Source organism: Ornithorhynchus anatinus, chromosome 17 (assembly GCF_004115215.2).
Source record: "Ornithorhynchus anatinus isolate Pmale09 chromosome 17, mOrnAna1.pri.v4, whole genome shotgun sequence".
Lineage (NCBI taxonomy): Eukaryota > Metazoa > Chordata > Mammalia > Monotremata > Ornithorhynchidae > Ornithorhynchus > Ornithorhynchus anatinus.
The window spans coordinates 2291063-2318284 of record NC_041744.1 but is presented as its reverse complement, the minus strand read 5'-3'; the positions used below and the strand labels follow the sequence as shown (position 1 = coordinate 2318284).

At 57.7% G+C, this 27222-nt stretch overlaps 2 protein-coding genes across 6 annotated transcripts; one reads left to right on the top strand and one right to left on the bottom strand.

The window, feature by feature from the left end:
* Nucleotides 1-23242, bottom strand: STYXL1 (serine/threonine/tyrosine interacting like 1). Of its 5 annotated transcripts, none has more exons than XM_029081703.1 (9): nucleotides 23001-23242; nucleotides 15264-15369; nucleotides 14531-14592; nucleotides 12962-13115; nucleotides 11728-11873; nucleotides 10551-10696; nucleotides 8423-8520; nucleotides 7088-7200; nucleotides 1-968 (listed from the first exon to the last, which is right to left on the bottom strand). In XM_029081703.1, exons 2-9 carry the CDS (start codon nucleotides 15364-15366, stop codon nucleotides 837-839), a joined length of 954 nt encoding a protein of 317 aa, XP_028937536.1. In that variant the 5' UTR covers nucleotides 15367-15369; nucleotides 23001-23242; the 3' UTR covers nucleotides 1-836. The 5 variants fall into 5 exon arrangements, with proteins under 5 accessions (XP_028937536.1, XP_028937535.1, XP_028937534.1 ...); XM_029081702.2 differs by lacking the exon at nucleotides 23001-23242 and adding an exon at nucleotides 16833-16959; XM_029081701.1 differs by lacking the exon at nucleotides 23001-23242 and adding an exon at nucleotides 15949-16108.
* MDH2 (malate dehydrogenase 2) lies at nucleotides 17019-27222 on the top strand. The gene is made up of 9 exons (XM_029081700.2): nucleotides 17019-17159; nucleotides 21750-21918; nucleotides 23238-23321; nucleotides 23634-23743; nucleotides 24489-24614; nucleotides 24831-24908; nucleotides 25435-25534; nucleotides 25864-26015; nucleotides 26932-27222. Exons 1-9 carry the CDS (start codon nucleotides 17094-17096, stop codon nucleotides 27061-27063), a joined length of 1017 nt encoding a protein of 338 aa, XP_028937533.1. The 5' UTR covers nucleotides 17019-17093; the 3' UTR covers nucleotides 27064-27222.

The window sequence follows — 27222 nt, the reverse complement described above, 5'->3', positions numbered from 1 at the left end:
GAGCCGAGCACTCATTTTATTGAGCAGCCAAGCAACAGGTGGGTAGAAGGAGAGGGGGAGGAAAGTTGAGGGTGGGTAGAAGGAGAGGGTGAGGAAAGTCGAGGCTGGGTCCTCCCCACCGACCCCCCAATTCCCCCCAACCTTGGCTCTGGGTCTGAAATTGCAAAATGGCGGCTGGTGGGGAAGGGGGAGCGAGAGGTCGATAATCACGGGTAACAGAGGTTTGGGCCCTAGACGGGGGCTGCTCCGACGGAAATGATGCCAGGAGAGGGGGGAGGCTGGGGAGTGTCAAGGCGGGTCTGGCCCCTGGTCTGACTACCCAGTAGCCCACGTCACCAGCCTGGGGCGGATGGGGGTGAGGGCACGGGCCTTTGGGAGCCCCCCACCCCACTCCAGCTCAATTCGGAGATCGGGGGCCTACTCTGCGGGGAGGACCAGACAGAGGCTGGGACGACGTGGGCCGGTGCCAAGTGGAGAGCGGGTCTTGAGCTGGCCGATCCGCTCCAGGTACCCGGCCGATAGGGCTGGGGGCGGTTGGGGAGGTGGGGGCTTCCTCATCGGGAGCGGGTCTCATCTGGTTGGGAAAACCTAACAGGGTGTCCGCCCCCCCCCAGTCCCCGACTTGGCGAGAGGTCGTCGGTTCGGGGGATGAAACGGAGGGGCGCGGAGAGAAAGGGGCGTTTGGATCTATAACCCGGGGACGGAGGGGACCCTCAGTGCCGAGGAGGAAGAGGCGAGGGGGCGCTGGGGAGAGGGGGCGGTCGGCCCCTTCGCCGGGGAAAAAGTAGTGGTCTGGGGGAGGGGGAGGGAACCCCCCGGTCCCCGGCCGGGAGGAGTCAGTAGCGCGGGTCGGAGATGTCGGTGATGGTGGTCCCGTGGATCCTCTTCTCCCAGTCGGACAGCTGTTGCACGAAGCCCCGGTTGGGCCGCATGTTAGCTTTGCACTTCAGCAGCTGCGCCCACGACCTCTACAAACCCGGAGGGGGTGCGACAGCGTCAGGGGCCTCATCTCCGGCCCACCGCCCGAGCCCGGACGACGGGGGCCACCTTCGTCCCCGGCGGGGCTCGGGCCGGGCGTGCGTCTGCGGGTGGGATGTCTAAGGGGGATCTGTGGCACTGAGCGCCGGGGACTGTTCTAAACGCTGGGGTAGATAGGGGGTAATCGGGTTGGAGCCGGTCCTTGTCCCACCTAGGGCTCACATCCTTAATTCCCATTTTACAGATGAGGGAACTGAGGCACAGAGATGTTAAGTGACTTGCCCGAGTCACACAGCAGACGAGTGGAGGAGCGGGGATTAGAACCCAAATCCGTCTGACTCCCAGGCCCTCTTCACTAGGCCGTGCTTCTTCACCAAAGGGGTCGGACCACCCGCCCGTCTCCTTGGGAAGGTTTCGCCGAAGCCTCCTGGCAGGCCGAGGGATGGACCTCTTGCCTTATTATTAATGAAAGCCAGAACCCACCGACCAAATATTCTGGCCGGGATTCGGTCACCCGGCGAGAAGCTGTTCAAAGGAAGGTCCTTTTGTGACTGAGCATGGAGTTTAGGGCCAAGAACGAAAAAGAGGAAACTGTCACTTTCCCCTTGGCCAACCTGAGCTTCCCGCCCCCATTTCAGCACCTCGAGTGAACCGTGAGTCCCTTAGCCGCTCGGGCTTTTGGTTTCCCGGTCCTGCCGCGCGGCAATCAGTATTCCCCATCTGCACTTGGGGCCCAAGAGGGCAAAAAAGCTCAAATGAAGATAAGATAAAGTGCCTGACTCCTCAGGGTCCACGATTCACTCCCGGCCATCACACTGGACCTTGTCAAAGGTCCTCGGTTGGAGATCAGTCAGGGTGTTTATCGAGCACCTGCTCGGGCCCAGCACTGTGCTGAACTACAAAAACGTTCGGGCCGTGTTTCCCCCCTCCTCGAGAAACCCCAGGGGCCGCATCAGACGGAAACTCCTCGCCACCAGCTTTAAAGCCGTCAACCCCCGGGTCCCCTCCTGCCTCACCTCGCCGCTCTCTTCCTCCTACCCCGGCCCGCACGCTTCGCTCCTCTAACGTCAGCCTTCTCGCTGCAGCTCCGTCTCGTCTGTCTCGCCGCTGACCTCTCGCCCACATCCTGCCTCTGGTCTGGAACGCCCTCCCTCCTCCAATCTGACAGATAACGACTCTCCCCGCCTTCAGAGACTTATCGAAGGCATCTCTCCCCCAAGAAGCCTTCCCGGACGAAGCCGTTGTTTTCCTTTTCTTCCACTCCCCTCTGCGCTGCCCTGACTTGCCCCCTTTATTCATCCCTCAGCCCAGCCCCACGGCACCCATGTACGTATCTGTGATTTTATTTATTTATATTAATGTCTGCCTCGCCCTCTAGACTGTAAGCTCCTTGTGGGCAGGGAACGCGTCTCTTCTATTCTTTTATCGTCCTCTCCCAAGGGTCAGGACGGTGCTCTGCACACAAGAAGCGCTCAATAAATACGACCGACTGACTAAACGCTGGTTTTCCTGTTTATTCTCGGGATTGGTTCCCCTTCCTACCTCCAGCAGTCAGGGGAAGGGCTACCCGGATAATGACGGCATTTGTTAAACGCTCACTGTGTGCCAAGCACCGTTCTAAGCGCTTCCCAGATCTTCCCAGACCTGCCTGAGGAAAAATTAATAATAACGATAATAATGTGGGTATTTGTTAAGCGCTTACTACGTGCAGAGAGCACTGTTCTAAGCGCTGGGGGAGATACAGGGTCATCGGGTCGTCCCACGTGAGGCTCACAGTTAATCCCCATTTTTACAGATGAGGTAACTGAGGCACAGAGAAGTGAAGTGACTCGCCCAAAGTCACACAGCTGATAGGCGGCAGAGCCGGGAGTCGAACTCATGACCTCTGACTCCGAAGCCCAGGCTCTTTCCGCTGAGCCCCGGGAAATACTCTGGATTTCAGCCGTGCCATCGAGAGCCCGGTCAGCTGACTCCAAGCAGACTAACTACGGGATTTGTTACCGCCGTAACAAATTTGTTCGGGTAACGAGGTAATGATGGCATTTGTTAAGCGCTACGTGCCAAGCACTGTTCTAAGCGCTGGGGTAGGTACCAGGTCATCGGTTTGGACGCAGTCCCGGTCCCACGTGGGGCTCCCAGTCTTAACCCAGAAGCTGCGTGGCTCAGTGGAAAGAACCCGGGCTTGGGAGTCAGAGGTCACGGGTTCTAATCCCGGCTCCGCCGCTTGTCAGCTCTGTGACTTTGGGCGAGTCACTTCGCTCCTCTGGGCCTCAGTTCCCTCATCGGGAAAATGGGGATGAAGACTGGGAGCCCCACGTGGGACCACCTGATCACCCTGTATCCCCCCCCAGAGCTTAGAACGGTGCTCTGCACATAGTAAGCGCTTAACAGTATTGTTATTATTAACAGGTCGGGTAACGGAGGCCCAGGGAAGTGAGGCGACTTGCCCAAGGTCACCCGGCAGAGAAGTGGCAAACATCTGTGCCTCTGTTCCTAGTTCGTTCCCACGGCCCGTCCGGCCCGGGGCTGTCTCTGAAAGCGGCGGGAGGAGGCTCGCAGGAGCCGTGGGCTGGTGGCCACGGATCCCCACCTTCACGGTACAGACGGACCGATTCACACGTCCACTCTTTCCTCTAGTGGGGACCTTCAACCCCTCTGACTCTCCCCTCTCCATCCCCGACTCTCCCTCCCAGTGACCCAGCGTCGTCCATCTCCCCCCCGACTCTCCCCTCTCCGTCCCCGACTGTCCCCCCGTGACCCGGACCATCCCACGCCCCCGACCCCTTCTGACTCGGAACCGGTAGGGTCCCCGAGTTTATCTTAAACCTCTCTTGAACCTTCCGATATTTCCGGCTTGCACAATCTCCTGGGGTAACAAATCCTCGCCCCTCCCGGGATGAAGAAACGTTTCCTTTTGTTCGCTTCGCACCTCCGCCTTGAAGGTCCCGAAGGTCTGCCGAACGGCCACCTTACCTCGCCCGCACTCTTCGCTCCTCTGCCAACCTTCTCGCCGTACCTCGATCGAACCCCGCGATCGATTTCGTCTGTCTCGCCACCGGCCCCTCACCCGCGTCCGGCCTCTGCCCCGGGACGCCCTCCCTCTTCATACCTGACAGACGGTTACTCTCTCGACCTTCAAAGCCTTATCGAAGACCCACCTCCTCCAGGAAGCCTTCCCTGACTGCGCCCTCCTTTCCTCTTCTCCCGCTCCCTTCTGTGGCGGGATTTGCCCCCTTAATTCACCCCCTCCCTCTGCCCCACAGCACTTACGTACATAGCCATCATTTATTCATTATATTCACGTCCGTCTCCCCCTCTGGACTGTAGGTTCGTTGTGGTCGGGGGTCGCGTCTACCACCTCTGCTGTACTGGACTCTCCCGAGTGCTCAGTACAGTACCCGGCGATTAGAACAGTGCTTGGCACATAGTATGTGCTTAACAAATACCATCACCATCATCTGCACGCAGTAAGTGCTTAATAAGTGCAATTAGTTGATCGATTAATTGCCATATCTGCAGATAACTCCAGGGCAGGCATCTCCAGAGACCCTGCGAGTCCTATATTTGTCGGACCCGAACTTACTTCCTGTTCAGTACTTCCGCACTTCCCTAATCAATCCATCAGTGGTATTTATTGAGCGCTTACTCTGCGCAGAACACTGTACCAAGTGCTTGGGAGAATAGAATAGATTTGGTAGACCTGTTCCCCATCGACAAGGAGCCGACGGTGTAGGTAGGGGAGAGGTACAAATGTTCAAATAAATAAATAAATGATAATTGAGGTATTGGGTAGGCGCTTACTATGTCCTAAGCACTGTATTAAGTGCCGGGATAGGTACAACTAATCGGGTTGGACCGAGAAACGGGGGCCGAATCCCATTTTACAGAAAAGGGAACTGAGGCCTAGAGAAGTGAAGAAACTTGCCCAAGGTCACGCAGCAAGCAGGTGGATAGAAACAGCGTGGCTTAGCGGGTAGAACCCGGGCCTGGGAGTCAAAAGGTCATGGGTTCTAATCCTGCCTAGGCTGCTTGTCTGCTATGTGACCTTGGGCACGTCATTTCTTTCACTTCTCTACCCTAACTCATGTGAGCCCCACATGGGACAGGGACTGTGTCCAACTCGATTCGCTTGTATCCACCCCAGCGCTTAGTTCGGGGCCTGGCACAGAGCAAGCGCTTAAAAATACCATCATTATTATTATTCAGTGGTGGAGCGGGCATTCGAACCCAGGTCCTCCGATTCCCTCCTTCCACTAGGCCGTGCTGCTTCGATGTAAGTAACCGGTGGCTTTGGGTCCAAGAGAGGGAGAGAGAACAGTGAGGGTTTTGGCTGCAGTGCAGCGGCTTTGGGGATCTGCACCCCACAAAATACCCCGGTTTGCCGGGAGCAATCAAGCCACGCGTTCAGCGAGCGCCTTCTCTGTGCCGAGCACTGTGCGAAGCTTTGGGAGAGCACAGTGAAATCGGCAGAGAGGCAACAGAGAAACAGCGTGGCGGAGTGGCTAGAAGACGGGTCCGGGAGTCAGAAGGTCATGGGTTCTAATCCCGGCTCCGCCCCTCGTCTGTTGTGTGACCTTGGGTAAATCACTTCACTTCTCTGGGACTCAGTTCCCTCATCTCTACAATGGGGATTAAGACCGCGAGCCCCACGTGGGACAGGGACTGCGTCCGACCCGATTTGCTTGTCTCTACGGTGCCTGGCACATAGTAAGCGCTTAACAAATGGGATAATTATTATTATTGTTATTACTATTAGCGGGTCTGCTCACTGCCTGTCAGGGACTTCCAGTCTGGAGGGCTGCGGCGGGGATTTTTCCGCATTTCCCGTTGCCTTTTAGCCCAGAAGGCCTGGGCTGCCCCTTCCGAGGAGGCCAGTGGGCCCGTGGTCCGAGTGCGCCATTTCAGTGCCAGGTAGGGGATGGGCCGGCTGGTCAAGGGTCGGGTTTCGGCCACTTCCTCCGCTCCCTGATGTGACTCGGGGGAAACGAAATGGGCGTCCTCCAAGCCGGAGGGGCTCTCGCCCCGTCACCCGGGGCCATCGGATCACGTCGCTGACGAGCGAGGTCGACAATCCTGGGCGGTGCGGCGTGCTCCTCCCCTCCCTCTCACAGTCATCGTCTAAGACAGCACCGTCGGGGCGGAGGCGGGGGCGCGGTCCCCCCGGGGTGGCGAGTCAGAAGGACCTGGGTTCTAATCCCGGCTCCGCCACAGGTCTGCGTCCTGGTCACGTCATTTCTCTGGGCCTCAGTTCCCCCGTCTGCAAAATGGGGATTAAGAGTGGGACAGGGACTGAGCCCCACCTGATTAACTCGTACCTACCCCAGCGTTTAGAACAGTGCTTGACACATAGTAAGCGCTTAAATACCATCAGTATTATTATTACTATTACTATTATCATTATTGCAAGCACAACCCGTCACGTTCCCTCGGGTGGAATCACCCACCAGTTGCTCTGCGACCTCAGGCAAATCACTTCACTTCTCTGGGCCTCAGTTCCCTCGTCTGGAAAATGGGCATGGAGACTGCGAGCCCCACGTGGGACGGGGACGGTGTCCAACGTGCTTAGCTCGTATCTACTCCAGCACTTAGCACAGAGAAGCAGCGTGGCTTAGGAGTCAGAGGTCACGGGTTCTAATCCCGGCTCTGCCACCTGTCAGCTGGGTGACTTTGGGCGGGTCGCTTCACTTCGCGGTGCCTCAGGGATCTCATCTGTAAAATGGGGCTTAAGACTGGGAGCCTCACGTGGGACAACCCCATTACCCCGTATCTCCCCCAGTGCTTAGAAGAGTGCTCAGCACATAGTAAGCGCTTAACAAATACCAACATCCTTATTATTCTTATTATTATTACAGTGCCTGGCACACAATAAGCCCTTAACAAATCCCACTGGAAAAGACAAAAATGATGCGGTGAGTTTCCGGCTGTTAGGATGGTAACTCCTCGCGGGCGGGGCGTGTATCATGTCTGTCCTCTACGTCCCAAGTGCTTAGCACAGCGCCCAGTGGACCTTCAAGATACGGGCTCCTGCCATCCCTGCTCTGGGGCTAGTGCCCGTGGATCCGAGGGGAGGGCGGGAGAAGGGGCCGCGGGGTAGGGATAACTCCTGTACCTTCAAGGTCTGCCGTTCCTTGTGCATGAGGTAGGCCACGATGGCGGCACAGCTTCGACTTATGCCCCTCCTCGAGAAAACCAGGATCACCGACCCCAGGCCGACGTGAGCCTCTGAAACAGGAGCACGGGGCGGGGGGGGGGGGATCGTGGGCACTGGGGGACAGTGACCGTCAGAGGATACGTTCTACTGGGGGCGAGCCCCTTCGGGTTCCCGGCGGGGGCGGGAACGGTTGGAGGCCCCGGGAGTCACGGCGTCGTCTCCCTCCTCCCCCCGCCGTGGCAAAAGTCCGGCCCTAACGACTGCGGTATCTGTCAAGCGCTTTCGACGCGCCGGGCACTCTATTAAGTGCTGGGGTGGTTGCGAGCAAATCGGGTTGGACGCCGTCCCTGTCCCGCGTGGGGCTCGTAGTCTTAATCCCCGTTTTACAGATGAGGGAACTGAGGCCCAGAGAAGTGACGTGACTTACCCAAGGTCACACGGCAGACTGGTGGCGGAGCCGGGATCAGAACCCAGGACCTTCTGAGTCCCAGGCCCGGGCTCCAGCCACTACGTAATGCTGTTTCCCTCTACGCCATGCGGCCTGGTGGGATTCTCTAAAGGCCTGATGGCCAGGAAGGATGGGGGGGGGGACCCCCGACGAGAGGCTGGGATCTGGGGCGCTTGCCCCCGTCGGCCCTAAGCACAGCCACTCCCCTGGTGCTGGGTGAGCGTTCCGCTCTCGATCTCTCCCCGGTTCCAGGCAGCCGCGGCTCCCGGCCCTGCCCTTCCCCCAGACTCCCGGGGGACGCGCCAGTCTACCCCACGTCCGTCTTGCACGTGGCCAGCTGTGTCAGCGGAGGGGGACGGGATGGGCTACCCACTTCCAGCCAGCTGGCAAGCCCCAGGGCCTCCTCAGGGAGGGATCTGAGAGTCCCTGTGGAGGCTCCGCTAGGGTTCACTAGGCCGCACTGCCCCCCACCCCGACCAGGGAAGACCAACCTTGGACACTGAGCAAGCAGAGGGGCCTGAGGGCAGGAGCCCGGGCCTGGGCGTACGAGTCCCTTGGCTTCTAATCCCGGCTCCGCCAATTGCCTGCCGGGTGACCTTGGGCAAGTAATCTGTGCCTCGGTTACCTCGTCTGGAGAATGGGGATTCAATACCTGCTCTCCCTCCTAAGTAGACCGTGAGTCCCAGGAGGGTCAGGGACTGGGTCCAACCTGATTACCCTGTATCTACCCCGGCGCTTAGAACAGTGCTTAACAAACACCACGGTTATTCATTATAATTATTATCGGGCCACCTGAAGATGAGAGCCACCAGCCACCCATCTCTGGGGAGCCCAGAAGCACTCACCTATGAAATGGGAAATGTAGGCAAAGGAGGACAGGAGGTCTTCCTCGGGCGAATCATCCACGGCGATGTGAAGGAGTTTGTTTTTGTCCTCTGTGAAACTGGAAGGGGACAAGAACAGTCACCTCAGTTGCCTCAGTTCCCTCATCTGTAAAATGGGGATTAAGAGTGTGAGCTCCCTGTGGGACAGGGACTGTGTTCAACCTGTTCACTTCGTATCCACCCCTTCGCTTAGAACGGTGCCTGGTACGTAATAAGCGCTCAACAAATACCATTTTTTAAAAAAGGAGAGAGATAGGACGCCCAGGTAACGAACTTGATCGGCCGGCTTTTCGTTGGTGGCCAGGGGCACCCTTTAATAATGACAGTGTTCGTATCTATTAAGCACTACGGGTCCAGCGCTGTGCTAAGCGCTAGGGTGGAGGCAGGAGAGCCAATCGATCAATTGTATTTCTTGAGCGTTTCTCCGTCCCACAGACTAACAGGGTGGACAAGTGGGTGTTTTATCCCCATCTTACAGGGGAGAAGCAGCGAGGCCTAGTCGTTAGAGCCCGGGCCTGGGAGCCAGAAGGACCTGGGTCCTAATTCCTGCTCCATCACTTGTCTGCTGTGTGACCTTGAGTAAATCACTTCCCTTCTCTGGGCCTCAGTTCCCTCATCTGTAAAATGGGGGTTGAGACTGTGAACCCCATGTGGTCGGGATCTGTGTCCCACCTGATTACCTAACCGAGCACTTAGAACAGTGTCTGGCACATAGCAAGCGCTTAACAGATACAATTAAGGAAAAAAAAAGGAAGGAAACTGAGACCCAGCTCCGTGAGGTAATTCCCCTCCCCACAGGACTTGTGCATATTTGTATACATTATTTATTACTCTATTTACTTTATTAATGATGTGTATAAATCTATGATTCTATTTATCTTGATGATAGAGAAGCAGCGTGGCTCAATGGAAAGAGCATGGGCTGGGGAGTCAGAGGCCATGGGTTCAAATTCCGGCTCTGCCACTTGTCGGCTGGGTGACTTTGGGCGAGTCACTTCACTTCTCTGGGCCTCAGTTCCCTCATCTGTCAAATGGGGATGAAGACTGGGAGCCCCACACGGGACATCCTGATCGCCTTCTATCCTCCCTAGCGCTTAGAACAGTGCTTTGCACCTAGTAAGCGCTTATCAAATGCCATCATTATTATTAGTAGTATCCATTCAATAGTATTTATTGAGCACTTACTAGGTGCAGAGCGCTGTACTAAGCATTGATGCCTACTTGTTTTGTTGTCTGTCTCCCCTTTCTAGACTGTGAGCCTCGTGTTGGACAAGGATTGTCTCTGTCGCTTGCCGAACTGTACATTCCAAGCGCTTAGCACAGTGCTCTGCACACAGTGAGCGCTCAATAGATACGATTGAATGAATGAATGAATGAATGAATGAAGGATTTTCCCGAGGTCACAGCGCCGCCTAGGGGTAGAGGTGGGAATAGAAGCAGGCCGGTGCTCAAAGGACTTCGCCCCCTACTGGGGACATCGGGAACTGCTCTATTTGCAGTCAGTCTATTGCATTTAAGGGGCGCAGAGCACAGTATTATTATTATTAATAATATTATTAATTATATCATTATATTATTAATTATATTATATATTAATAATAATAATAATGGTATTTGTGAAGCGCTTACTATGTGCCAGGCACCGTACTAAGCTCTGGGGTAGATACAAGGTCATCAGGGTGTCCCACGTGGGGCTCACAGGCTTAGTGGAAAGAGCCCGGGCTTGGGAGTCAGAGGTCATGGGTTCGAATCCTGCCTCTGCCACCTGTCAGCTGTGTGACTGTGGGCAAGTCGCTTCACTTCTCTGTGCCTCAGTTCCCTCATCTGTAAAATGGGAATGAAGACTGTGAGCCTCACGTGGGACAATCTGATGGCACAGCCGACAAGGGGCAGAGCCGGGATTCGAACCCATGAGTTCTGACTCCCAAGCCCGGGCTCTTTCCACTGAGCCACGCTGCTTCTCAAATGGAGTTAAGCGCTTAACCGACCCCATTTTCTTCTTCTAGCCACACTGGGCAACTGACCATCCGTCCCACGCTCCGGTTGACCCTCTGGCCCTCTCGAGACCCCAGCCAGTGGATGTACTTACAAGGGTCCCGCTTCCAGGGAGATGTTGACGTGGGCTTTGATCTTCAGATCCTTCTGGATCTGCGGATCGCAGGCCTGCCTGAAGTCTCCCAGGAATATCTGGCCCGGCACGATCTCCACGGGATACGGCTGGAATGCGTCCAGTTCCTGTGGAGGAGGGGGTCTGAGGGGGCACGAGCCCGGGAACGCGGTCTCCTGACGGGGCGAGAAGACTCTGGGCTTCCAGAGGATGGGGTGGGAAGGTTGGGCGGCTCTTCCAGGGACCCCGATCAACCGATCGACTGTATTTACTGAGCGCCTACTATGTGCAGAGCACTGGTGTAAGGGCTTGGGAGAGAACGATACAAAAGCTACGCTCCCTGCCCACAAAGAGCTTCCGGCCTAGAGAGGGAGGAAGACGTTAATATAAACAATGTTACATCACTACAAACAAATAAAGCCAGTTCTGGGGCAGACTCTCTGCCCTCCCCGTCTCGATACCGCCCACCTCGACTGTACAGTTCGATTTATTGAGCGCTCACTGTGTGCAAAGCACTGTATTAAGTGCTTGGGGGAGTACAATAGAACAAGAACAGACACATGCCCTGTCCACAGTGAGCTTAAGGTCCACAGGGGAAGACAGACATTAAGAGAAATAAATAAATTACAGGCAGTGGGGGCCAAAGTCGGAGGTTGGGGGAGGTTGGGTCATCTTCTCCGGGCTCAGCATCCACAGACACAATGGCACCGATCAGACAATTTTGGTCCGTGAGCCCAAGAGCAGACCCGGAAACCAAGAGGACGCGAAGGGGGCGGGAATGGGAGTTTGGCCACCAAAGCAATAATAATCTTTGTTAAGCGCTTACTATTTGCCAGAGACTGTACTAAGTGCTGGGGTGGACACAAGCTAATCGGGTTGGACACAGTCCCTGTCTCACACAGGGCTCACGCCCTTAATCCCCATTTTCCAGCTGAGGTAACCGAGGCCCAGACAAATTTTTGCGACTTGTCCCACAGCAGACAAGTGGCAGAGTCAGGATTAGAATCCAGGTCCATCTGACTCCCAGGCCCGAGGTCTAGCCACGAGGCCGCGTTGCCTCTCACATGCTGCCAGCCTGGTTCGTGGGCCCCTGGGACCGAGGCTCGCCCTGCCGCCCGGGGTGGTGGTGGTCCCGCGGCCCCTCGGCTCCCGGTCAAACCTGGGGCAACCAGAACTCCTTCTGGGAGCGGAGGAAGTGGTAGGCGGAGGAGAATCGCTCATAGCCGCCCTTGAGGATGTAGACCGGGTGGCAAGTGATGTGTTTCAGGACTCGGGCACATTCGACGGCCGCCCCCAGGACAGGCCCTGAAAGAGGGAGCAGAGGGCCCGGGGTGACGGAGGGGCTTGGTCCCGGATGGACGGACGGTCAGGGGATCGGCCTCCTGCTCCAACCACGGGTGGGGTTTTGCCGTGGGAAACCGGGCCGCTGGGAGTTGCCCGCCGGGATTGTTCCCTGGAGGCAGCAGCAGGGAGGGGGGGATAGGGAGCAGAATTACTTCCTGGGGCGGGGAACGTTCGGCCCCCCCACTAGGGTCTCCCACAACCCCCTGAGTCCCTCTTTTTTTTTTTTTTACGGCATTTGTTTAAAGCTTAGTACGTGCCAGGCACTGTACTAAGCAGTGGCGTGGATACAAGCTAATGGGGTTGGACCCAGTCCCTGATCCACACAGAGTTTACGCCCTTAATCCCCATCTTACAGATGAGGGAACCGAAACACGGGGGAAGTGAAGTGACTTGACCAAGGTCCTACAAGCGGCGGGGCCGGGATTAGAACCCGGGGCTTCTGACTCCCCGGCCTGGGCTCTTTCCACTAGGCAGAGCTGCCTCTCATTTCCGGGAGCATCAGTTCCTGCCCCTAGACCCCCCAGCCCTCCCTGCTGGGGGCCGGGCCCAGCCTGATTCGGGAGGATGCGGGGAAGGGAGAATAGGCCTTTTTTTTCCCCCTCTGCTTTATTATGGTATTTGTTAAGCGCTTACTGTGCGTCAAGCACTGTTCTAAGCGCTGGGGTAGAGACGAGATCATTGGTCGGGCACAGTCCGTGTCCCACAAGCGGCTCACAGTCCAAGTCTTTAGAAGCAATGCGGCTAAGAAGCAGGGTTGTCTAGTGGGCAGAGCTCGGGCCTGGGATTCAGGAGGACCTGGGTTCTAGTCCCGGTTCTGCCACTCATCTGCTGAGAGACCTTAGGCACGTCACTTCACTTCTCTGGGCCTCGGTTCCCTCATCTGTAAAATGGGGATTGAGGCTGTGAGCCCCACGTGGGACACTGTGTCCAACCTGATCTACCCCAGCATTTAGGACAGGGCCTGGAGCCTGATAAGCGATGAACAAATGCCATTAAAAAAGGAAAACAAAGTCTCCGGTGGATCTTCCGTCCCCGAGGCTCGAACCCACCTTGGTAATCCTCGTCGTCTCCCTCGTCCTCCTCCTCCTCGTCTTCATCCAGGTCACAGAAGTCCTCCAGGGAGCTCGTGTTACCGTCGTATATGACGCAGTACTTCACGCACTCCAGGTCAACCGATTCCGGAGGCAGGTATTCGTTCCCCTTCTGGAGAAACCACAGGGAAGCCGGGAGAGGGAAGCCCCTTCCCCGGTCCCCCCGGTCCCTGCCTCCGACCCGCCAGGACCGCCGTCCCCCTCTCTTCCGTCCCACCCTACTACCCGAAGCTGGGGGAACCAAGGTGGGCCACCCCCTTTTATTCTGAGCCGCAGAGTCCCGGCCTCCCCCTCCGCCCCCGACTTGTGATTTGACGGAGCGTGTGTGGGTGCCTTCCAAAATGGGGTCGTACGTCCGCACGTGCTCTCTCCGGATCAAAGACGGTGGCACACCTCGGCACTCCGATGGACTACCGAAACCGGGGCATCCTCCCCTCGGTGAGTATTAGATTGGCATTTTCCCTGGGGAAGGGGCTCTGGTGGGGTTCTCTGAGGGCCAGTGAGTTCTGCCTTGAGGGTCTTCGAGACCTTCAGACTTCTAAAGGGGGAGACGGGTCTGCCAGAAGGGACTGACACATCTTAAATGTTGGGTTAGGGAGGGGGGTTGCTAGGGTAAAAGATATTTGAGTCTTCGCAGGAGGCCTTGGGGCCCGGGGCCCAGGCCTGGGCATGGGCCTGGGCAGGGAGAAGGAGAAGAAGGAGGAGGAGGAGGAGATGGAGAAAAAGCAGAAAGAGAAAGGAGGAGGAGAAAGAGGAGAAGGAGAAAGAAAGTGAATTTCTCAGGGCCACTCCGGCCTGCACCATCTGCCCACCAGCTTTCACCCCTAACCAGGACCAGGGAGAGGTTTGGGAGGGTGAGGACTGTGGGTGCCGGGAGGGGGTGACTCTGGCACCGTCGACGCCGGAGAGGCATCGGACGGGAGATCCTCTCTGGCTGCCGAGGGCAGCGGGGAGAGGGGCCGAGGCTGGGAGTGACCAGGCCGGTGGGAAATGGGTCAAGGTCTTCTCTCGGCCGGCTGTGCCCGCTCCACCTCGGGGAGACTCACATCTGACCCACGCGGTCTCCCTTCCCCGTCCCTTGCTTCCATTTTGCTCCTCTGATGCCAACCTTCTCACGGTCCTTCAATCTCGTCTACCTCCCCGCTGACCTCTTGTCCAAGTCCTACCTCTGGCCTGGAACGCCCTTCCCTCCTCCTATCCGGCTGACAGTGACTGTCCCCCGCTTCAAAGCCTTATCGAAGGCACAACTCCTCCAAGAAGCCTTCCCTGACTCAGCCGTTCTGTCTTCCTCTCTCTTCTGCATCTCCCCCTTCCAGCCCCACAGCCCTTATGTCTATATCTCTTATTTGTTTCTCCTAATGTCCGTCTCCCCCTCTAGACTTTAAGCTCGTTGTGGGCAGGGAATCTGTCTGTTTTTTGTTGTACTCTCCCAAGCGCTGAGTACAGTGCTCCGCACACAGTAGTAAGCGCTCAATAGATAGCATTGACTGACTGACCCGTGGAGCCCCAGGGCCCGCCGCCGACTACCTGCTTCACCCTCCGGGCGGTGATCACATGACTCTCATTGTATTCCCTCCGGGTACGGGCATCTGGCAGGGGGGAAAATCCGACAGGGGGGTGAAGGGGCGAGCCAGGAGCACGGGCCCGAACTCTATCCTCCACCCACCGGACGCCCACCTGCTCGCCCCACGCCCTCCATCTCATTTTCGCTGCCCATCACCCGGAGGGCATTCGTTCGGGGCCTGGGCTCCCCCAGGGAGCAGCTGATGCCCTGACCCTGACCCCCCGTCCCTGTCCAGAACTAATAATAATAATGATAATGATATAATAACAGTACTCAGTGCTTACTGTAGTGCCTGGCACACCGTAAGCGCTTAACACCTACCCCAGTGCTTAGAACAGTGCTTGGCACATGGAAAGAGCACGGGCTTGGGAGTCGGAGGTCATGGCTTCTAATCCCGGCTCCGCCACTTGTCTGCTGCGTGACCTCGGGCAAGCCACTTAACCTCTCTGTGCCTCAGTTACCTCATCTGTAAAATGGGAACTAGAACTGTGAGCCTCACGTGGGACAACCCGATCATCCTGTATCTACCCCATTGTTTAGAAGAGTGCTCGGCACATAGTAAGCGCTCAACCCATACCTCGGTTGTTATTATTATTATTACTACTAACAAGTATTAATATTGGTGTTTTTTTCCAAGCGCTGAGTAGAAAGCCTCATAACCCCTACGACTGCCGATCGACGGATGGATCGACTCACCCAGTAAACAGAGGTAGTTGGGTTCTGTTAGCCTAGAGAGCTTCGTGGTCTGGTTCAGGATGTTGTAAAGCTCCGTCGGCTCACACAGAACTATCTTGGACATCTCCTGTGAATTTAATCAAGAGCGTTCGTTAGTCTACGCCCCACGTTGGGGGGAAGCAGCACGGCCTAGTGGGTAGAGCACGGGAATCGGAAGGACCTGCGGTCTAACCCCGGATCGGCCGCATGGCTGCTGTATGACCTTAGACAAGTCACTTCACTTCTCCAGGCCTCAGTTCCCTCTGCTGTAAAATGGGGATTAAATCCTCCTCCCTCCTACTTAGATTGTAAACAGGACAGGAATTGGGTCCAACCTGATTGATCTCGCATCTACCCCAGTGCCTAGAACGGTGCTTGTCATATATAGAGAAGCAGCGTGGCTCAGTGGGAAGAGCCCGGGCTTGGGAGTCAGAGGTCATGAGTTCGAATCCCAGCTCTGCCACTTGTCAGCTGGGCGACTGTGGGCCAGTCCCTTCACTTCTCTGTGCCTCAGTTACCTCATCTGTAAAATGGGGATTAACCGGGAGCCTCACGTGGGACAACCTGATTCCCCTGTGTCTCCCCCAGCGCTTAGAACAGTGCTCTGCACGTAGTAAGTGCTTAACAAATACCAAAATTATTATATAGCAAGGACTTCACAAAATACCATTAAAAAACCTCCAGTCCTTTGGAGAAAAACAAAAGCCCTTGGATGCCAGGAAGGTTCAAAATCGGGATAACCACAGCAGATACTCTAAATTCATATCGGAGTCACAACCTACTCCGATATTCCCGCCCCTTGGATGGGAAACACAGAAGCAGCGCGGCTCAGTGGAAAGAGCCCGGGCTTGGGAGTCCGAGGTCGTGGGTTCGAATCCCGGCTCTGCCACTTGTCACCGGTGTCACTTTGGGCAAGTCACTTCACTGGGCCTCAGTGACCTCATCTGTCAAATGGGGATGAAGCCTGTGAGCCTCACGGGGGGGCCACCTGATGACCCCGTCTCTCCCCCAGCGCTGAGAACAGTGCTCGGCACAGAGTAAGCGCTTAACAAATACCAACATCATCATTATTATTATTATTAACTTGACTTCTCTGGGCCTCAGTGACCTCATCTGTGAAAGGGGGATGAAGCCTGGGAGCCCCACGTGGGACAACCTGATGATGATGTTGGTATTTGTTAAGCGCTTACTATGTGCCAAGCACCGTTCTAAGCGCTGGGGTAGACCTAGGGGAATCAGGTTGTCCCACGTGGGGCTCACAGTCTTCATCCCCATTTTACAGAGGAGGGAACTGAGGCCCAGAGAAGTGAAGTGACTCGCCCACGGTCACCCAGCCGACGAGTGGCAGAGCTGGGATTCGAACTCATGAGCCCTGACTCCAAAGCCCGTGCTCTTTCCACTGAGCCACGCTGCTTCCCAACCTGATGACCTTGTATCCCCTCCAGCGCTTAGAACAGTGCTTGGCACATAGGAAGCGCTTAAGAAATAGCATTATTATCAGGATGATGATGATGATTGTCTTCGTCTCCCCGCCCCCCTTCGCCATCTTACGCTAGGGTAGGACGGGCGGCGCCTCAGGGCCCGGTTGCTATGGAGACGACGCTCCGGCGGAGTTCCCGCCCCGCGTCTCCAACTCTCGCGAGACTAGGGCCGGGGAGGGGGAAGATCGAGGGCCGGAGGGGGGGCTGATCTCGCGAGCTTTGGGGGGGGTAAATCTCGCGTGGTTTGAGCGTCTGGTGCTGAGCCCGGCGCTGCTGGCTGCGGTGGTGGAGGTCGTTGGAGTCACCAGGCTCTTCCCGCTCCGGCTCGGCCATGCTGTCCTCCTTCGCCCGCCCCGCCGGCGCCGTCCTCCGCCGCAGCCTCACCACCTCGGCCCAGGTGATGAGAAATATGGTCGTGGCGGCTCCGAGGCGGGGCCGGGGAAGAGGGGGAGAATCCCTCCCCGGGGCGCGCGGGACGGGGAGGCAGGGGTAGATGGATCAGTCCACCGCCGGGGGAGGGGGGTGTCAGAGGGTAAATGGATCAGTCCATCGGCGGGGGGGGGGGATGGATTGCTATTATTATTATTATTATTGTCAGTCCAGGGGTGGAAGGTGGATGGTTCCGTCCACGGGTGGGAGTGTGTCAAGGGTAAATGGTTCAGCCCACGCGTGGAAGGGGGGGTGTCCCTCGGGGGCGATGGATCAGTCCACGCGTCGGGGGGGGGGGGTCACTCGGGGAGATGGATCAGTCCACGCGTTTTGGGAGGGGTGTCCCTGGGGGGATGGGGCAGGTCGCGGGTGGGAGGGGGGGGAACCCTCGGGGGGATGGATTAATCCACGCGTGGAAGGGGATGTCACTCGGGGAGGTGGATCAGTCCACGCGTTTTGGGAGGGGCGGACCCTCGGGGGGACGGATCGATCCACGCGTGGAAGGGGATGTCATTCAGAGATGGATCAGTCCACGCGTGGAGGGAGGGGTGTCCCTGGGGGGATGGGGCAGGTCGCGGGTGGGAGGGGGGGGGGACCCTCGGGGGGACGGATCAATCCACGCGTGGAGGCGAAGCATCGCGGCCTGGCGGGTGGAGCTCCAGCCCTGGGAGACAGGACCCCTGGGTTCTAATCCCCGCTCAGCCCCTTGCCTGCCCTGTCACCCTGGACCAAGTCACGTCACTTCTCTCTGGGCCTCAGTGCCCTCGTCTGTGAAATGGGGATGAAGACTGTGAGCTCCACGTGGGACAACCTCTATCCACCCCAGCGCTTAGAACAGTGCTCGGCCCATAGTAAGGGTTTAACAAATACCAGCATTATTATTAACAACGGGGACTGATAGCGACTATCCGGCACCACAGTGCTTGGCACGTAGCAAGAGCTTAAAAAGAACCACAACTATTTCAGTTTCCGGCTGTCGCCATGGCTGGGAGAAGAGCTGTGACCAAACCCCCCTCCCAAAAAATTAGGCCTCCTTCTCCCCTCTAGACTGGAAGCTCGTTGTAGGCGGCTAATTCTGTTTTATTGTGCTCTCCCAAGGGGCTAGTACAGTGCTCTGCCAGAGAAAGCGCTCAATAAATAGGACTGATGGATTTCTTCCTCCCCTCTTTATCCCCATCTTTTCCTTGAGGAAGCCATCTCCACCTTTAATTTTTTTTTAAATGGTATCTGTGAAGCGCTTACTATGCACCAGGTGCTGTAGTAATAATAATTATTACAGTCTTCATCCCCCATTTTACAGATGAGGGAACTGAGGCACAGAGAAGTGAAGTGACTTGCCCACAGTCACACAGCTGACAAGGGGCAGTGTGGGGATTCGAACCCGTGACCTCTGACTCCCAAGCCCGGGTTCTTTCCGCTGAGCCACGCTGAACTAGGCCCTTGGGTAGACACACGACAGTCGGGTTGAACACAGGCCCTGCCCCACCTCGGACTCGTAGTCTTAATTCCCATTTAACAGATAAGACGACCAAGGCATAGAGAAGCCAGGTGACCTGCCCAAGGTCACACAGCAGACAATAATAATTGTGTTATCCGTTAAGCACTTACTACGTGCCAAGCACTACACTAGTGTCAAGTACTAATACACCCCAGTACTAAAAGCGCAGGGGTGGTTACAAGCCAATCAGTTTGGACACAGTCCCTGTCCCACATGGGGCTCGCGGTCTTAATCCCCATTTTAGAGATGAGGTAACCGAGGCCCAGAGAAGCAGAGCGACTTGGTCACCCAGCGGACACGTGGCGGAGCCGGGATTAGAACCCATGACCTTCCGTCTCGCAGGCCCCTGCTCTTTCCACTGCGCCCTGCCGCTTCTCCAGCGGCGGAACCGGGATGGGAATTTCTGACTCCCAGGCCGGGGTTTATCCACTGGCCGCGTTTCAGGACCCCCCTTCTCTCCCCAAGAGGGAGCGGAGGGAGAGAGGGGTCCTCCGATAAGGGGGTCCCGAGCCGGGCTGTGGAGGCAGCCGGCCCCCACCAAAGAGGCCACCCCAAAGACAGAGGCAGAGGCAACGTCTGCCTCTGTTGGGTCGAGTTGTGGGGGAGTCCAGGACCCGAGGCTCAAGTAAAGATCAGGCTATTTTTAGGTCTCTTCAGAGAGCGTCTTCATCTTCCATCTTGTCCGGTGTAGGGAGGGGAGAAAAGACAGGCGGAGCGGAGGCCACTGGCTTAAGCCGGCGTACGTGAGGTGACCCCGGAAGCCTTATCGAATAGGAATGTCGCTATGGTTTTCAATTTTCCCCTCAGTGATTATTAATTACGATATTCAGTCGGTCGTATTTATTAAGCGCTTGCCCCGTGTAGGCACCGTGACAATAAATAGACACGTTCCCAGTCCGGAACGAGTTTACAGGCTAGAGGCCCGACCGTGAAGATCCAAGTCGGGGCCCGGAGGCCCAGAGGGGTTAAACGACCTGCCCGAGGTCACCCAGCAGGCCAGCCCTGCCCTAGAATCTGGCTTTCCCCACTACCAGCCCAGCGCTCTTTTCTTTGGGCCGGATTTGGCTTCGCTAGCCTCCTTCTTCCTCTGGCCTTCGGAATGTAGATTGACACCGTTCCCCATTGACTGACTGGTTGTAACTGGTTTCGGGGGGCTGCGGCCAATGATTCGGGGACGACGGGCGGGCAGAAACCCTGTCTGCTCCATCAGCGGGTCTCGGGGGGGCTAGAAACCAGTCTGCAAACCCCTTTGGAAATAGACAACCATCCAATAAATGTCGGTTAGAAGCAGTGCGGCCCAGTGGAAAGAGCACAGGCCGGAAAGTCAGAGGACCTGGATTTTAATCCCGGCTCCGCCCCTTGTCTGCTGTGACCTTGGGCAAGTCACTGCCTTCTGCGCCTCAGTTATCTGTAAAATGGGGATTTAGGCTCCCCATGGGAGAGGTGGACTGTGTCCAAACTGATTAGCTTGTAAGCACTTAACAAATAGCACCATTATTGTTATTACTACTGTTAATAATGGAGGGAGGATGGGGTGGTGAAATCGAGATACAGTGGGTAGGATGGAAGAGAATAAGTGTGCCAGGCTGGATTGTAATAGTAAAAATAATTATTGTGGTATTTGTTAAGCACTTAATATGTGCCAGGCACGGTACTAAGCGTTGGAATAGATACAAGGTGATCGGGTTGGACACGGTCCCTGTCCCACAAAGGGCCCCCAGACTTAATCCCCATTTTACCGATGAAGGAACCGAGGCCCCGAGTGCAGTGACTTGCCCACGGTCACGGAGCAGACGAGCGGCAGAGCGGGAATTAGAACCCAGAGCCTTCTGACTCCCAGGCCCGTGCTCTAGCCACTAGGCCACTAGGTCGCCAACCACACACCCCTAGGCCCAGTGTGAAAGATAAGACGGCTAGAAGGAAGACAGTGGAGCAGAAATCTGTTCTTTTGTGCGCTAAGGGTTTGACCGTCGTGAATCAGCAGAAAGGCAGGGCTACCAAAGTCTGCTTTCAAGGAGAGATCGTGGCAATCCATACGTTCAGTTGTATTTACCGAGCGCCTTCTGTGTGCAAAACACTGGTTTCGCAACCCCCGAGCTCACTTCGGTCCCGCCGCTCGGGCGACCTTGCTGATTTCCTACAACAGCCCAGCACGTTCACTTCGCTCTTCTTGCCGTACCTCGATCTCGTCTACCTCGGTGCCGCCCGTTGCCCCCGTCCTGCCTCAGGCCTGGAACTCCCTCTCTCTCCGCGTCCGACAGACGATCGCTGGCCCCACCTTCAGAATCCCATCTCCTCCAAGAGGCCCTCCTTGACCGAGCCCTAATTTCCCCTACTTCCTCTCCCTCCCGCCCTTCAACTTGGATTTGTACCCTTCATTCACCCCACCCTCGGCCCCACAGCACTTACATCCATAACTCTAATTTATTTTCACGTCCGTATCCCCTTCCGGACTGGCGGGCAGGGAGAGGCAGTGTGGTCTAGCGGATAGAGCGCGAGCCTGGGAGCCGGCAGGCTCCCGGCTCTGCCACTAAACCTTTTATTCCCCCCTCCCTCACTTATGTCCATATCTGTAATTTATTTATTTCTGTTAATGTCTGTCTCCCCCTCCAGACTGTAAGGTTTTTGGGGGCAGGGAACAGATCTCTTGACTTCAGCTATTGTACTCTCTCGATACTCTGCACGCAGTAGGCACTCACTAAGTACGATTAAATGTCCGCGCCAGTCATAATAATAGCGGTGTCCGTGAGCTGCTTACTGTGCGTCAGGCACTGTTCTAAGCACTGGGGTTGACGCAGCCTAATCGGACTGTCCCGCGTGGGCTCACGGTCCTAATCCCCATTTTCCAAAAGAGGCACAGAGGAGTGAAGTGACTCACTCCAGTTCCCACAGCGGACAGGTGGCGGAGCCGGGATTAGAACCCGGGTCCCTCTGACCCCCAGGCCCGTGTTCTGTCCACTAGGCTGGGCTGCGTGTATAAGCGTCTCCCACCCTCCCCGTTCCCCGGCCGGTATATCAGGGAACCCTTCTCAGCCCCCCTCTCCCCGCGTTTCGTTCCAGAACCATGCCAAAGTGGCCGTGTTGGGGGCTGCGGGAGGCATCGGGCAGCCCCTCTCCCTCCTCCTGAAGAACAGCCCCTTGGTCAGCCGCCTGACCCTCTACGACATCGCTCACACGCCCGGGGTGGCAGCCGATCTCAGCCACATCGAGACCCGAGCCAATGCGAAAGGTAAGTGGCCGGCGCACACACCCTTTTCCTCGTCTTCCTTTTTTTTTTTTTTTAAAAAAAAAAAGTACTTGTTGAGCGCTTACTATGTGCCGGTCACTGTACTAAGGGCTGGGGTGGATTCAGCACTTACAACGGTGCTTGGCACGTAATGATGATGGCATTTGTTAAGCGCTTACTATGTGCCGAGCACCGTTCTAAGCGCCGGGGAGGATAAAAGGTGACCAGGTCGTCCCAGGCGGGGCTCCCAGTCTTCGTCCCCATTTTACGGATGAGGTCACTGAGGCAGAGGGAAGGTAAGTGACTTGCCCAAAGGTGGCTGAGCTGGGATTTGAACCCATGACCTCTGACTCCCAGGCCCGGGCTCTTTCCACCGAGCCATGCTGATAACATCGTAAGGGCATAACAGATATCGGAGAAGCAGCGTGGCTCAGGGGAAAGAGCACGGGCTTTGGAGTCAGGGGTCATGAGTTCGAATCCCAGCTCTGCCCCTTGTCAGCTGTGTGTGACTGTGGGCGAGTCACTTCACTTCTCTGTGCCTCAGTTACCTCATCTGTAAAATGGGGATTAAGACTGTGAGCCCCACGTGGGACAACCTGCTTCCCCTGTGTCTACCCCAGCGCTTAGAACAGTGCTGGGCACATGGTAAGCGCTTAACAGATACCAACGTTAACATTATTAGATATCATTATCGTTATTACAAGTCAATCAGAACGGGCCCGATCGGTGTCCCACGTGAGGCTCGCAGTCTTCGTCCCCATTTTCCAGATGAGGGAACCGAGGCCCAGAGAAGCGAGTCGGCCCGCCCAGGGTCACACAACGGACAAGTGGCGGAGCCGGGATCAGAACCCAACTCCCGACCCCTCGGGCCCGTCCTCCACCCACCGGGCCACTCTGTCGATGGATTCTAACGTACAGTAGATCTTTGACCGCGTACCCTCAGGCTGAGTTGCGACTAGGGAAACGCACACGGCTTTCTGCCCCGAGGAGAACACCGCCTGTCCCTCGGTCGGTCCCAGTCCGCTCAATAACTGGCGGCGGTGGCGGTGAAGGGAATCTCGGAAAGCAAATAAATAAAGTCTCACCTTCGTCGTCGGCAGTCCGTACTCTGGGCCGGCAGGCTAAGCAGGTCCCTTTAGGGGCTTGGAAGCCTATCGTGGGGGGCCGCTACTGTGATTTGGGGTCTTCCTTGTCCCCGAGGCAACTTGTTTGGGGAGGCGGCGGTCTGTCTACAGGTGGTCTGCGGCCGGGGGGGCCGGTGCTTCGTCGGCTTCGGTGGGGCCGGGGCGAGATTGACTCCCGAGGGCTCCGTCTTTCCTCAGGCTACCTGGGACCGGAGCAGCTGCCAGACTGCTTGAAAGGCTGCGACGTGGTGGTTATTCCTGCGGGAGTCCCCAGAAAGCCAGGTGGGTGTTCGGGGTGGGGGTGTCCCCTCTCCCTCATGCCGTCCCCCTCCCCTCCCGTGTCTGAATTCCCCTCCGCGCGGTGGCTGCCTGCCTCGGGGTCGAAGAGTTTGGCCCCTCTGGGTCGTCGTGCGCCCCGGACGACAAGGCAGGGGAGAGGCGCCCCTCCCTCGGTGTCGTCTCCCGCCCCGGCACGAGGTAACCGAGGTCACCGGGCCTCCGAGCTCCCGGCCGAGAGGGGAGGTCTACTCCGGCTTGCTCCCCCGGGCCCGTTTCTAGGGGGCCGCCCGGACTGACCCGCTTGCCCGTCCCCAGGCATGACCCGGGACGACCTCTTCAACACCAACGCCACAATCGTGGCCACCCTGGCCTCTGCCTGCGCTCAGCACTGCCCGGAAGCCATGGTCTGCATCATCGCTAACCCGGTAAGCACCCCGTCCCCCAGACCCAGTGCGAGCCCGGGAGGACGTAGAAGCCACAACCGCGGAACCGGGAGGGTTTGGACTGTAAACCCGAAGGAAATAGCACTGGGCCAGTCCCTGGCCCCCGTGGGGCTCGCAGTCTTAATCCCCATTTTGCAGATGAGGTAGCTCTGAGGCCCAGAGGAGTGAAGTGACTTACCCAAGGTCAGCAGAGCAGACGCGTGGTGGAGATTCCCGGCTCCCAGGCCCGGTCTCTAAGCCACTCCGACGTTTTTGGTGGGGGGAGGGCGCGTGCCCTTTGCTGGCAGCAGCCCTCGCGGAGACCCCAGGAGGGCCGAGGGAGCGGACGGAAGCTGGACGCCGGTCCCCTGTCCCACAGAGCCACTGGAGGCGGGAACTGTGAGTTACAGTGTAACCCACCCTTCCCCCTCCGGCCGGGGGCCCCGGCTCTCCCGACGTGCCTGGCCCGATAAAGGGTGGTGGGCTGGGATCCGAGCCAAGGCCGCCCAGGGCGGCGGCCCCGTCGCTCCCAGCTGTCGGTACTGAGAGGAAGCCTGTAATGCCAACTCGCTCGTTCTCGTCTCGCCTGATTCACCTCTGACCCCCCTCACCCACATCCTGCCTCGGGCCTGGAACGCCCTCCCCAGTAGAGTGCTCTGCACGCAGTAAGCGCTCAATAAATACGACCGAATGAACGCGTGAACGGAGGGACAGTGACTTCTCCTTCGACCCCCCCCCCCCCCCCCAGGTCAACTCCACCATCCCGATCACGTCAGAGGTTTTCAAGAAGCACGGCGTGTACAACCCCAACAGGATCTTTGGCGTGACCACCCTGGACATCGTCCGGGCCAACACCTTCGTGGCCGAACTCAAGGTGAGAGGAGCCCGCCGTCCGCCGCGGGCGGCCTTCCGGGGGTCAGACCCTCCCCCGTCTAGCGGGACGGAGACGGGCGGCGGGGGCTGTTCGGATGGTTCGCAGAGTTTAGGAGGGGAGCCTCTGCCCGTGAGTTCCTCCGAACTCAAGCGGCTCCTGTTCCACCCAAACGGTGGAACCGGCAGTGAACCCGTGCCGTCGACCTTTGTCCTCCAGGGCTTGGATCCAGCCCGAGTCAACGTTCCGGTCATCGGCGGCCACGCGGGGAAGACCATCATTCCCCTCATCTCCCAGGTGCTGGGGAGGAGCGGGGGGGGGGGTCCGAAGGGCGAGGGCGGCAGCCGGGGGCTCTGGCCCGGGGGACAGATTGGGGGGCAGGGGGACTAGAATCGCCGGGCACAGGGCACTGTGCTCAATGCTTAAAATACAACACCAAGAGGCGACACGTTCCTTGCCCACAAGGCCCTTCTGTCTGAACGGAGGCGGGGAGGGGGCTGCCGTTCAGTCACCTCGACTCCCGTGACGAGGGCCGTGGAGGCTGGGCGCATCCAAGGCCGGGGGGACGCCAGGGATGCCCAGTCTGAAAGGAAAATGCCTGGGGCCGGGGGGGGGGGGGCTCAGGTGGCAGAAGAATGATCGGGCCAAAATAACAGTCCCGAGAAGGGGCGTCTAGCTGTCCGGCAGTGTACGTGGAGGGCTTGGGCGGGAGTAAATACTGGCCATCGAACGCTTTTGGGGAGCCGCCTCAGCTGCTAACGAGGCTGAGCCGGAGGGGCTCCACGGGCGGGGCCGGCGCCTGACCTGCTCTTTCCGGTTTCAGTGTACCCCAAAAGTAGACTTCCCTCAGGACCAGCTGACAGCCCTCACGGGCAGGATCCAGGAAGCCGGGACGGAAGTGGTCAAAGCCAAAGCCGGAGCGGGTGGGTCCCAAGGGGCCCCGTGTCCCCGTGGAGAAGGGCGGAGAGGGACCGGTACCCCAGTGGCAGAGGGAGCCTTGGGGTGTCACTGGGGTTTTGTGCCAGGCCCCAGGGCGCGAGCTGAGGGGACTGGCGTAGTTGAAACCCTCCAGGCCGGAGTGGCTGACCCCCGTCCTCGGACCAGACCCCGGGCGGCAGGTTAATCGCGAGAGCGGAGAGCGGTCCGGCTCCCCGGAGGGGTCCCGTCCGCGGGGCTGTGTGTGTTTCCGTCCCGCCCCCTCCCGCCGGCACCTTCGCCCTCGACCCCCGCTGACCTGGTCTCGCGCCCGCAGGGTCGGCCACACTGTCCATGGCGTACGCCGGGGCTCGCTTCGTCTTCTCCGTGGTGGACGCGATGAACGGCAAGGAGGGCGTCGTCGAGTGTTCCTTCGTGCGGTCCGAAGAAACGGAGTGTTCCTATTTCTCGACGCCTCTGCTGCTCGGGGTAGGCGTGGGTGCGGGGGTCGCCGGCTCCAGGCCAGGTGGCAAAGCCCCCGAGGTGTTTAGGTTTAAAAGAAAAAACGGAGGGGTGGGTGCCTCTCTGGAGGATGGTAAACCTGGCAGCCGGACCCCCCGCCCCCCCCCCCCCGCCGTCCTGCGTGACGACCAACTTTCGAGGGCGAAGCCGAGTCAGATCAGTCGATCGCATTTATTGAGCGCCTGCTACGTGCAGAGCACTGTACCGAGCGCTCGGGAGAACGCGGAGCAGTAGAATGGGCAGACGCTTTTCCCTGCCTTACAACAGGCCGAGCTGAGTTAGAAGGCTTGAAACCCAAAGGAGTGGGAGTCGTGTCTAAGCCCTTACTCTGGGTCGAGCGCTGTGCTGAGGGCCGGGATAGGTAGCGGATTAGCAGGTTGGACACGGTACCTGACCCCCCCGAGGCTCACGGTCTAATTGGGGGGAAGACCGGGGATTGGATCCCCATTCTGTAGATGAGGAAAGCAAGGCACAGAGAAGGAAGGGGGCGCAGAGCCAGGATTAGAACCCGGGTCCCCCGACGCCCGGGTCCACGCTCTTTCCACTAGGCCACACTGCTTCGCTCTTACCAGGGGCTTGGGACCAGACAGTAGCAGCCAGTCTAATGGGTATTTGGGTATCGCCCCCACCCCCAGATTAGCGTGAAGGGACCCTCCTTATAAACGACCACGGCTTTGTAAGAATGAAGAGTCCTCCACCAAAGACAGGGCCATCTTTCCCAGATTGCCCAAACTCTCCCTTCCCTAAACCCTACCGCCGGCTCCCGTCGTCCGCCGTTGCCCGAGGCTCGGCGGGACGCGGGAACCCCGGCTTAACCTTCTTTTGAGATGGCGTCTTCTCTCCCTCCCTCCCCTCCCCCGCCTCCTCCCCTTCCTCCTTCCAGAAAAAGGGCATCGAGAAGAACCTGGGCATGGGCAAGCTCTCTCCCTTCGAAGAGAAGATGGTGGCCGAGGCCATCCCCGAGCTGAAAGCGTCCATCAGGAAAGGCGAGGATTTCGTGAAGAACATGAAATGAGACAGGGCTTCGGGAAAGGGGAGTCGGTTCCCGTAATTTATTTCGGCGTCATGTCACTTTTCAGGATAGCGCAGGTGCGAGGCATTTGCTTTAAGGAAGTTACTGTATTAACAAATGATCACCCCCTCAAAATTATGTCAATAAATCAGCTGTGTTTTT

What these genes read in the sequence shown, in the direction of transcription:
- STYXL1 (XM_029081701.1), bottom strand. An exon ending in CAACTACCTCTGTTTACTGG is followed by an intron (nt 14,593 to 15,263) that starts GTGAGTCGATCC and finishes CCCCCCTGCCAG; the next exon opens with ATGCCCGTACCCGGAGGGAA. An exon ending in AGACGACGAGGATTACCAAG is followed by an intron (nt 11,874 to 12,961) that starts GTGGGTTCGAGC and finishes TCCCTCTTTCAG; the next exon opens with GGCCTGTCCTGGGGGCGGCC.
- MDH2 (XM_029081700.2), top strand. Translation starts at nt 17,094, where the DNA reads ATGCTGTCCTCCTTCGCCCGCCCCGCCGGCGCCGTCCTCCGCCGCAGC. An exon ending in GGGAGTCCCCAGAAAGCCAG is followed by an intron (nt 23,322 to 23,633) that starts GTGGGTGTTCGG and finishes GCCCGTCCCCAG; the next exon opens with GCATGACCCGGGACGACCTC. An exon ending in CGACGCCTCTGCTGCTCGGG is followed by an intron (nt 26,016 to 26,931) that starts GTAGGCGTGGGT and finishes TCCTCCTTCCAG; the next exon opens with AAAAAGGGCATCGAGAAGAA.